The 11,354-nt window shown below is 40.2% G+C and overlaps 2 protein-coding genes across 3 annotated transcripts; one reads left to right on the top strand and one right to left on the bottom strand.

Moving 5' to 3' along the window:
• The first annotated feature begins 1,697 nt into the window (after positions 1-1,697).
• Positions 1,698-3,534, top strand: LOC114566639 (tripartite motif-containing protein 16-like). Its single transcript, XM_028595265.1, has one exon. The coding sequence runs from the start codon at positions 1,743-1,745 to the stop codon at positions 3,417-3,419; it is 1,677 nt and encodes a 558-aa protein (XP_028451066.1). The 5' UTR covers positions 1,698-1,742; the 3' UTR covers positions 3,420-3,534.
• A 1,842-nt stretch (positions 3,535-5,376) lies between these two features.
• On the bottom strand, positions 5,377-11,246 carry c13h5orf24 (chromosome 13 C5orf24 homolog). Of its 2 annotated transcripts, none has more exons than XM_028596453.1 (2): positions 11,002-11,246; positions 5,377-9,802 (listed from the first exon to the last, which is right to left on the bottom strand). In XM_028596453.1, the coding sequence occupies exon 2, from the start codon at positions 9,794-9,796 to the stop codon at positions 9,185-9,187; it is 612 nt and encodes a 203-aa protein (XP_028452254.1). In that variant the 5' UTR covers positions 9,797-9,802; positions 11,002-11,246; the 3' UTR covers positions 5,377-9,184. The 2 variants fall into 2 exon arrangements, with proteins under 2 accessions (XP_028452254.1, XP_028452253.1); XM_028596452.1 differs by having other exon boundaries at positions 5,377-9,799.
• Positions 11,247-11,354: the final 108 nt, after the last annotated feature.

The raw sequence follows: 11,354 nt of genomic DNA, 5'->3' as shown, positions 1-11,354 counted from the left end.
CTATACTACTGACTTACTGTGTACTTGTACTTCAGAGGAAAACATTTACCTGACAGAGAATGTCGCAAATTCCGATTTTACTCACAAAATACCACTATTAAAATATGATGTATTTAACTATCCAGTACGGAGATCTCCACCTTGAAGTAGCCTACATTGGGTGTAATGCCTCTCTTTTTACTTTAATTAAACATTTGAAAGCAGAACTTGCACTGTGTGGTCACAGTTAGTTTTATATGGCATAAGTAAAGCCCCTCCTGAATGTGCTTTTTTTTGTAATTTGTTTTCTTTATAAAACTCAACCTGTAACACATGTGGCAGGTTCAGTCATTTATCAGTGTTTTAAGCCCCCAACGTCTCCTTCCAGGCAGCGCTGCCTGGAAGGCATTATGATTAGGAAATGGTTCGGGTTAAGGTTAGGGGGTTAGGGTTAGGGTTAGGGTTAGGGGTTAGGGTTAGGGTTAGGGTTAGGCCTAAGGTTAGGGGGTTAGGGTTAGGGTTAGGAGCCTTGAAGTCAACGGTCGCAGCGCTGCCTGGTAGAAGACGTTGGGGGCTTAAAACACCATTGAGCGGTTCAATCAGTCTCTGTTTGACTGCAGCTCATGTGGAGATTCAACATGTCCACTTTTAGTGTAGGCTAGCAGTCACACATCGTGGTAGTTTTAGGCAATGTGGCCCGGGCGGTAGAAGCAGGGAACCCGGCTGAGTAGCGCGCAGAACAGCCGAAGAAATGTGCGCGACAAAACAATATGTTGGAGAGCCCCAATCTGTAGCCTAGGCCTAAACAGTGGGGCTCAATCAGTTGCGCCTCGGCAGCGGCTCATCTAGAGATTCAGCATGTCCCCTATTTCATCATTTGTAGCCTATGTAGGGTAGGCTAGACATCAATGAGTTTTTAGCGGATGATCAGTTTTTGGCAAGACACCTGTCGCCGGTGAACCGCAATTAATAAGCCTTGTAGGGATTCGGCGCTCCAGACCCTGCTGCTGTAGGCTACTGCGCATGTGTGGTAAGGAACACAGATATATCCCGATTTATAGAAAGAGGATGGTGAGAGAGATAATAAATCACTAGATGGGCATTTAACTATCTTGTTTGCTAAAATTCAATTCTAATGTTATATTTAGGCCTAGGCCTACTAAACATTTTCAGTAGGCCTATATACTGTGAATGGAAATGTCTGCTAATTGAATTTGGTTATTATATAAATGGGCTTAATTATGTGAAAAACTACAAAATGAATAAAAGAGTCACAAATGTAAAATAGGCCTATATAAATGAATTTGGATTTTTTAGCATTTGCGACATTAATGTAAAATAAAGTTTAAAAAAAATAAGTCATTGAAGTTGTACCTTCTTTAACATAATTTGTATAATTTAATGTTTACTTTTTTGTACTCTACATAGGCTACTCTACATAGTTGCAGTAGTATATTCCATTGACCTTTGGAAACTCTGATTCCCAGAGCAGGTTTTTCATTTTAATTATGTAGTGATCTTAAAGGCAGACTTTGAGGGCTAAAGACACACTGCAACTCTTATTAAACCACTCCTCTTCCTGAAAGAAGCACAGCTTCATATCCTCCACCCAGACTTTATTTACTGGTTAAGTGAGGCTCCTCCTGCTCAAAGACTATTCAGCTCAGGTATTTGTCATTCCCTCCCCTTTCACAGATCAGCACCATGTGATTTATTGGAAGCGGAGAGTGAAACTTACTGACATTCTGTCGTCGAGAGGAGAAATGGCGCAGCAACTGATTCAGCTGGATCGAGAAAAACTATGCTGTTCAATCTGTCTGGATCTTCTAAAGGATCCGGTGACTATTCCCTGTGGTCACAGCTACTGCATGGGCTGTATTAAAGACTGCTGGGGTGAGGAGCATGAGGAGAAAACACACAGCTGTCCTCAGTGCAGGCAGAGCTTCACAACAAGGCCTGTCCTGGTGAAAAGTACCATGTTGGCAGAGTTGGTGGAGGAACCAAAGAAAGTAGGACCTCAAGCTGCTTCACCTGGAGACGTGGCCTGTGATTTCTGCTCTGGGATGAAAGTGAAAGCCTTCAAGTCCTGTCTGGTGTGCATGGCCTCTTACTGCGAGCAACACCTCCAGCCTCACTACAGCGTAGCTCCTTTAAAGAAACACAAGCTGGTTGAAGCCACGTTGAAGCTTCAGGAGAACATCTGCTCTCGCCACGACGAGGTGATGAAGATTTTCTGCCGCACTGATCAGAAGTGCATCTGTTATCTCTGCTCCATGGATGACCATAAAGGCCATGATACAGTCTCCGCTGCAGCAGAGAGGGCTGAGAGGCAGAAGGAGCTCGGGGTGAGTCGGCAAAAAGTCCAACAGAGAGTCCAGGACAGAGAGAAAGATGTCAAGGTGCTTCAGCAGAGGATGGAGGTTATCAATCATTCTGCTGATGAAGCTGTGAGGGACAGTGAGAAGGTCTTCACTGATTTGATCGGTTTCATTAATAAAAGAAGCTCTGAAGTGAAGCAGCAGATCAGATCCCAGCAGACAACTGAGGTGAGTCGAGCTAAAGAGCTTGAGGAGAAGCTGCAGCAGGAGATCACTGAGCTGCAGAGGAAAGACACTGAGCTGGAGAAACTCTCACACACAGAGGATCACCTCCATTTCCTGAACAGCTACCCCTCACTGTCCCGTCTGAGTGAGTCTGAGGACTTACCCAGCATTGATGTCTGTCCTCTGAGCTCTTTTGAGGATGTGACAGCAGCGGTGTCAGAGGCCAGAGATAAACTGAAGTCTGTTCTGAGTGACGAATGGGCAAAGATCTCACTGGCAGTGACTAAAATTGGTTTTAAACTGCGTCAGGGAGAGCCCAGAACCAGAGCTGAATATATGAAGTATGCTTGTCAAATCTCACTAGATCCAGATACAGCAAACACACATTTGTCACTGAGTAATAGGAACAGAAAGGCAACGTTAATGGAAGAGGAACAGTTATATTTGCATCACCCAGACAGATTTATTGAAAGGTGGCAGGTCATGAGTAGAGAGGGTCTGACTGGACGTTGTTACTGGGAGGTGAAGTGGAGTGGGAAAGTATCTATAGCAGTTGCGTACAAGGATATTAGCAGAAAAGGGACCGTGTATGGATGTGGATTTGGAAGTAATGACAAATCGTGGACATTAGAATGTGACGGTGTTAGTTATAAATTCAGACATAAGAATATTTCTACTCCCATCTCAGGCTGTCTGTCCTCCAGAATAGGAGTTTACCTGGATCACAGTGCAGGTACTCTGTCTTACTACAGCATCTCTAAAACCATGACTCTCCTCCACAGAGTCCAGACCATATTCACTCAGCCTCTCTATGCTGGATTTTGGCTTAGACATACTGCTGGAGACACTGCTGAGTTGTGTGAGCTCAAGTACTGTAGAGAGAAGGTTAAAAAGTGATTCATCGCTGTACAGTAGATGTTGAGATGTGTCTGCAAAGCAGAGATCAAACATAGTGGATGGGACTGTGATGTTTTTTCTTGGTTTTTATGTTTTTTTGTTTGTGTCAATTCAATGAAATTTACTAAACATTTTTCTTACACTGTAGGCTGCATGTAAAATATTGCATTATGCAAAATGCCTGAGGATTTTCTTGTGTGTGTTTATAAGTCTAATTTGATTTTTGAGCATCTGCCAAATACATGTAATGTAAAGTTTAAGAAAGGTAATTTTAGTTGTACATATTTTCATGAACATACTTTGTATTTGTTTTACTCTAAATGAAAAAATATTTTTGTTTGCTACGCATGTTATAGTCACCAAACATTTTCATTATCATTTGCCAAATGAATGTAATATAAGGTTTAAAAGACATTATTGTAGTTTTACCATATCTTCATAAATGTAATTTGCATAATTTAACTATAGTTTTCTATAATTTCACTTTTTAGTCCTCTACATACTGCTGTTATAATGCATACTTTGCTGCTGTAGTAAAATCACATTACATTTAGGAAACATTTATGAAAAGTCAATGTTCAAAACCCTACAAATAAACAAATAGTTGACTTGTCACCATTTTAACAAGCAAACTTCTATTCTTAAAAATAATCACACTGACAACGTGCTTTATAATCTTGCTTCCCCTTTCAGACTATCTACTTCTATTGAATTCCTTTCAATTTATTGAGTGTTTTATGATTTTTTGGTAACAGACCAAATGGGGAGATTAATGAAGACAATCAAATAAGATCCATTTCTGAAATGTTGGCTCTTTTGAAAAAGGAAACATTTCAAGAAAATATTTCAGCAGAATGTGTTGCTTTCAGATTTATTACACAACTTTTGAACATTCCACAACAATCATGCAGGAATAAAATGGAAATTATAGAAAGCTTCACAGGCGTCGCCAATCACACTTTAGGAATAACTGAGCTTCACGTCATCTCAAAAACACTCAAAATGTGAGGTAATATTTTTTGAAATCATCATCTACAGACAACAGACCATGTGTGATTTAATGCTGATGATTGTAAGAGAAGAAAAACACACAAAAAAACAACAAAGAAAACATCAAACTATCAATTTCTGCACTGCTTAAACTTAAAATGTTACAGCTAATACTACAGGAATGTCAATAAATTAACCATCTTACTGAGTGTATTTTAGGGAAGCCACCTTCCATAATCATCCCTTAATCTCTTACTTTATCCTTTCTGCAATGTCCTCCTTAGAGGAATGTCAGATGTCAAAATGTCAATACCTTCCATCAAGTAAACAAAATTCAGGAAAGAAAAAGTGTATTTTTATAACATATAAGTGCCTACATCGTGTCCATACATTTAACAAAGTATTTTAGATAAGAACTCAAAGATACATAGTGATGTACACGGACCTTCAGGGTGCTCTGAGGTTACACCTAATATGCTGAAAAATATAGATTAGTACACTGTCCTCATGTGATGTCTTTGATTTTTACCATTTCAACAGCGCAGAAAGCCAAATATTTGAGATAATGTGAGACTAAATTGTTGTGATATTCAGGCATTCTTATGAAAAAGGAAGCCCTGCTAAAAATTCTCACCCAAATCATAACGATGTCAAACACTTACTTAGCCCGAGCAATCTATAATCGTAGTCCAAACCATTTCTGCTTCATACCTAAATGTAACCGTTCCAAGGCTTAAGGAGCCGTGAGATGCCCATCAGATGCCATGTAGCAGTCCCACTCCCCTCTATCAAAAATCACATTTGTAGTAACTTTAAATGTATTCCAGCCCTTAAAACACAGCCTCGCTCAACAGGACGTGGTTTACTCCATGTCCAGACAACTAATAAGAATTGTAATATGATTCTGTTTTTAGCTACCTTTACCAAACACCATTTCCCACCTGCGGCCCTTTGTAATTCCCCCCCCCCTCTCTCTCTCTCTCCTTTCATGTCTAAGCTGTCCTATCAAATAAAGGCCTAACATGCCAAAACAATAATCTTAAACAAAAGAAGACTATGGACCAAGAACCACTGGTAAAAGACCTTTGAGAGATTGCATGGATTTACAGAAATTAGTGGTAGAGATGCTAGCCTCTGTTCCACCAGCACACTGTCAATGCATCATGGGAGCTCTAGCTGTCGACAAAATAATAATTTTAAATGTTTGTTTCAATGACTAAAAACTCAAAACATGTTTCAGATTTTTAGTAAGAAACTCCCATTAAGTTGCCGAAGCTACCTCAACAAAGGCTACCTAAAAGATGGAGCGGGACTACCAAAGGCCTCTTTCACAGCAGACATTAGAAGGTGTTGACATTGAGGGTCTATTTAAGTGTCTCAGTAAGCCATGACAGTGTGACAGTGACTGCTTTCCCTACTGTGACATGTCAAAATGTCTTACTGTGAAAAAGGGGCTATCCAGTGCATCTGGCTAGCATGTTTATCCCTTCAGACTCCACCTCACCATATCCAGAGCCTGAAACACAAAATGAGTAAAATAAAAAATAAACATTCCAACGCAAACACCGTAAATGAAAGACAAACTTTAGAATGTGAAACAGCAAAAAATAATGTCAACCATAATCTCAAAAAAAGAAAATCAGTGAAATTTGGGCCATGGCTACATAAGAATTAAATCTAAAAAGAGAACTCCTTTCAAAGTTGAATAACAGATGATATAAGATGCAAATAACTAAGTTGACATCTTCAATGTATAGCGATTTACAATGCATTCAAGAAACTGCCATTTGAATCGATTCAGATGCAACAATTTGAAGTTTTTTCAAACAATCATACCTTTAGTGGGATAGTGGTCGCCAATTGTTTTTTTCATTTACATTTTACACAAGAAATTTCATGCTAAGGTTATTTTGTGAGATGTTGGAATATTATCTTTAAATCAAATAAATGCCTACAGTTAGATAACGTCTTATTCTTTGGTAAAGGAGGGTGAGGAGGATGTTTGAATGTGACATTTCAGTAACCTCTGTTAACACTACACACATCAACAAAACAACTGATAGAAGGCCTTGTACACAAGTATAAAAATACAACAATAATAAAAAGTGGTAGTATCAAAGTTTCCACAGTACAATACATACATACAACAGATTATTGCACCAAATGTAACTATTTTATATTGATTATAATGAGAGAGCAACTCAGTGGAGCTACACTGTTGGTTCACTCTCAGGATTTGAAATGCCTGTATATGAATAATACCAAAAAGTGAATGTTCACCAAGTTTTAAGATTTAAATTTCAAATGATAAAAACTTGAATGTATTACTGTGAAAAGTAGTCAAATAGCCAATCAGTCACATTGGATCTAAATCATATTTGACTATATGTGATCTGTTGTGTTTACGGTGCGTTAAGCATGTTGTGAAATAACAAATATGAAACCAATAAAACCACTGCAACGTTTGATTCTGTCCGTTTGCGCTTAATTATTTTTTACATTAGCATTTCACAAAAACACCAGCTTCCCCAAAAGTCTCACTCAAGTGATCCGCAGGGCTGCGGTTATGTACCTAAAACAACATCATAAATAGCAACATAAAAAAGACAGACATGACTTGACCTTGTCAATGTTAAAATCAAAACTTGAAAGATTGATTTACCATGTAGAAATGAAAACATCAATACATACTTAGTGTGATCCTTGTAAACAAATGAGACCATGATTGAGATGGTTTGTAGTCCGTATCACGCCTGTGATAGTGGTTTCTAAGTGCTCCATAAGGTCAACTACCGGCATGTGGCTATTAGTTGTTAAAATGCTAATTAAAACGTGTATTATTTTTTCTCTTTGAGCAAGAATATAAATAAGATAGTTTTAAAGATTTGTGTAAATATTATAACTACAATGTTAACTGCCATATCAATCCTAGTCAGCGGCTTTTGCAACACATTCATTTATAGATAAGATGATATTTTGGATATCCATCTGTCCATTTTTCTTGTTATATATCTTTACTTGTACTTGAATGTTGCATGTTCGCTACATTTGTATTCAAATAACGCAAGTAGTGGTTTTGATGGATAACACAAAAGATACAGAGTAATTCTTTGGGTGGCAGCCTTCCCTACCATGTGACAAAACATACAAGGTGTCCCTTTTAAAGCAATGTACTCTCTTTCTCCACATATCTGTGTCTGTAGCGATGAGAATCTAAAACTGTCAGGTTAAAAAGTTGGAATTGAATGCTTGTTTAGATTTTTGTTTGCTTAATCTTTGATCAGATATTGAGTGTATCTAATTTAAGGAAAGCTCTTCTTCAGCTGCTTTGTGTTGAGACAAAATTAAACATTAATGATTTCAAGAAATTTGGGGTATTTTGTAAAGACTAAGTGAGTAATAAAATGTATATTTTTGTTATCTGTAGCAGAACTTCTGTATTGGTAGTGAAACCTTTTAAATGGTACCCTGGCCAAGGCAAGCTGACACAAATCAGAGTAGAGAAACCATTTCTACCAGGAGAAAGGTAACAAAAATCCAGTTCCTGCAGTGACATTGTCAGTGAGTAGGGGGTTTTGAACTGTCTGTAGTGGGCAAGATGAACTACCTCAAATTTTACAGTGATGACGAGCGACCCAGTAACAATGCGGACAGAAAAACACACGTTCATCCAAACGTTTACCCGCAGACAACTTTTCTGTGGCGATCAATCGGTGGTCCACATTGGTCAATAATAAGCAGGTTATAGGAAAAGCGGCGGGTAAACTAAGTTGCGGTCATCTTTATAGTTTATACCTTTCGTTAAAAAAAACAAAAAAACATTAGTTCGGACTTGGATAACAATCTGTAGGTTGACTCAGTTGCTTTGATGACACTTGCATGCAAACTATACATAGACATTTCTCGAGGTGACATTAAGAGAGTGAACGGTAAGACATCATTAGCAAGAATAATGTTTTTTTAGTGTTATTCTGGAGCCGAGTGGAAGAAGTTCGATTCATTGGATTTCAGTTTTGGGGTGCTGTTAGCCTGGAAGATTAGCTGTTCATCTGTCTTTAAAGTGCCACTGAGCAAGGCACTTGGCCTCCAACTGTTCCTCTGATGGGAGATGCCTCTCATGTTCCAAATGTGACACAAAGAAGGTGCTACATATAACATTTAGCTTTTTAAAATAAAGTCCATGTTTCCAACAAACCTTCCTGTGGCCAATGTTGTCTCTCTCTCTCTCTCTCTCTCTGTGTGTTTAGAGAGCAAGAACAAGAGGGAATATCCAACAACATTGGCTATTATGTAATTCAAACTGTAGTGTGATGAACATACAAAGTTAAACGTGTCCTTGTTTTGTGCTGTAAAGCAGCCCAACACACTTCACACGATTGTGGTTATTAATCTTCTCAGGATGGTCTCCTTTGTTTACAGTAATAAAACACACCAAAAATGAACCTACCACTACAGTTGTTAGAAAGATAAAAGCCCCCTGCTCAATGAACATCTGATATTATTGTTTTTTTTCCCCCCAAGAAAACAGATACAGCAAGGTGTAGTGAAACCTTCCGCACACTATAGATCTCCAGCAGTGGCACTGAAAGACTAACAGTATTATATCAGGTGGCAGGCACACAGATGACACCAACACGAATAATAGAAAATCTCCTCCTCTCAGCCTCACAGCAGACTGGGGAAGATTACAATCACCCCCATATCTGGCAGGAAACCTGTACACATGCGTCTCTTATTCAACTGATGGAGGGTGAGTGGAAACAGAGTAGAGCCTTTTACTCATTAGCTGTCTTCTCTTTGCAGGAAGGTTCACAGAGGACGTCCTTGTGTGGCAGCGGATAGGGGAAAGCCGCTCCGCTGCAGGTGCTACCATAAGCCAGTTTGTTGAGGCGAGACAGGCCCTTGATGCTGCCAGGAGGCCGTCCGGGGCTGACCTTGTACCCCGCCGCTCTGGTTGTACCCAGCGGCCTTCCCGGGCTCGTCTTGAACCCCGCCGCTCTGGTGGTGCCGAGGGGTCGCCCTGTGCTGGTTCTGTATCCGGCTAGCTTGGTGGTTCCCAAAGGCCTCCCGCGTCTGCCCGTCTTCCCGGCGGCCTTGTTCTTCTTCTTGCCGTCGTCCGTCGCTTGATCGGCGCTTTTGATGCTGGGTATTTTTCCAGGCGTGCTCCCGAGCACTTCCTGTCTCTGGCACACCATGGGCTTGTGGCTCTGGGCGGGTAAGGTCATAGGAGCCAGCGTCATCTGGACGGCCGACGGAGGGGGAGGAGGGTAGAACTTGTTGGCCTGGGTGCACAGGTCAAAGTGGGAGGCGGGGTGGTGGCCGTCCTCTGCTAGGCACGACGGCCTGCTAGTCATGCAGAAGTCACTGCTTGTCACCTGGCGCATCATCCTCTGCTGGGGGGACGGAAATAAGTTATTATTATCACACTCACAGATAAAAGTACTAATATTTCTGTGTTGAGTGAGTGCTGTTGTATGAACATCTACACAATAAAGATTGGTGTCAATGTTTTGACCTGCATAAAGAAAGGAGCATATCGACATATGGACACATATAGGGCTTTACAGCCTTCCATCCCTTTTTTTTTTAGGTTTAAAGCTAACACCTAGTCTAAAGAAAGCCGTTAGCCTACACGCATTTGCCAAAACAACCCGGTCTTCATCATTGAAGTCTTTTCTCTTGTAAAACCTAAATATATACCTAAATATATACGGTTTGAAAACACTTCTCATGAAGCATATATTCTGATGTTTTGTTGTTGTTTTTTTCCATTCGGACCCCTCACAAGCTAAAATAAATAAAATGAGTTCAGAGGTCAAAGAGTTTAAATGGCCTAGTTTTAATTAGGCCAAGAAAATTGTTCAGTTTTTGAATAAAGCCGCCCCAATTATGAGTGTACATGTACAAGTGTGATGTAGGTTGGGGTAATGATTATGGAGATAAAAAAGGGCCTGGGTTAAACATCTTGAAAACAAGCTACATACACCTTACTAAAGTGATGCCGAAGTGTCTTTGAGTAAGATGCTGAATGCCTACCAGCTGGTGGTCAGCGGGTGACCCTGACCTCCTTGTGGAAGCTGCAGTGAAAGGAATACTTTCTCTTTCATTACTACTATCATATAGCCCACACAACAACCTTGTAATTACAATGTTCATATTTTTGACTGTTTACACCCATAACTGCTCTTTAATTTCAGGAATAGCATCTTCATAACTAATTATGAGGCTATAAATACTTGAAGAAGGCAAAAGGACAGACTGCTGCTGATGGGATTTCCTGTCTCCTGCAGAGATGTGGACTATACTATCACAAATAGTACACTGTTTGTAGTAATGTTCATTCACAAAAATATGCACATGGATTCTGCATCTTTGACGACAAAACCTCATCGTCTCGGTGTAACGTTACAACACCAACGGCTGAATTTAGCCTCGTTTTGGCCCGAGTAACGGTTTTCAATAAAGGGGTTTACAATTGTAACGAAAAAGCGGAAATGTGCGAAGATATCCGATTTGACTGCTTACATCTAGGCCATAGAATGAATCTAAATACACCTCCCTGCCACCAACATTAGCACTAAGGTTACTGTACCTCGATTGTTCGCAGATCTCGGTGCAGAAAGGGTTAAGGAAAAAAATGATCTTTCATCCCTCAAAGCATGAGTCGATCCATTTTCCCCAAATATTTTCGCACCACAGGACGTCGGCTAGCTAACGAATAATCACCACATCGGATTGTTTCGGTGTGAACGTTAACGACATGCGAGATGCTTCCGCTTTGACGGGGTTTTATTGCCCAGCTCCAGAGGTTTGGATAAGAAACGCAGCCATTTTCCATTAAAAATTAATAAGACGGGAGTGCAGTCTGAGCATGCGCAAAGCACCAAACAGGGGATGGGAAGGTCTTTCTCCTTCCCCTCCTGAACCCCTTTCATGTCTAAACGC

Source organism: Perca flavescens, chromosome 13 (genome assembly GCF_004354835.1).
Source record: "Perca flavescens isolate YP-PL-M2 chromosome 13, PFLA_1.0, whole genome shotgun sequence".
NCBI classification, from domain to species: domain Eukaryota; kingdom Metazoa; phylum Chordata; class Actinopteri; order Perciformes; family Percidae; genus Perca; species Perca flavescens.
The sequence above is the reverse complement of the archived record's forward strand: the minus strand, read 5'-3'. Positions and strand labels throughout refer to the sequence as shown.

Excerpts from the sequence above, each read along its gene's own strand:
- c13h5orf24 (XM_028596453.1), bottom strand. The coding sequence starts at position 9,796 with ATGATGCGCCAGGTGACAAGCAGTGACTTCTGCATGACTAGCAGGCCG.
- LOC114566639 (XM_028595265.1), top strand. The coding sequence starts at position 1,743 with ATGGCGCAGCAACTGATTCAGCTGGATCGAGAAAAACTATGCTGTTCA.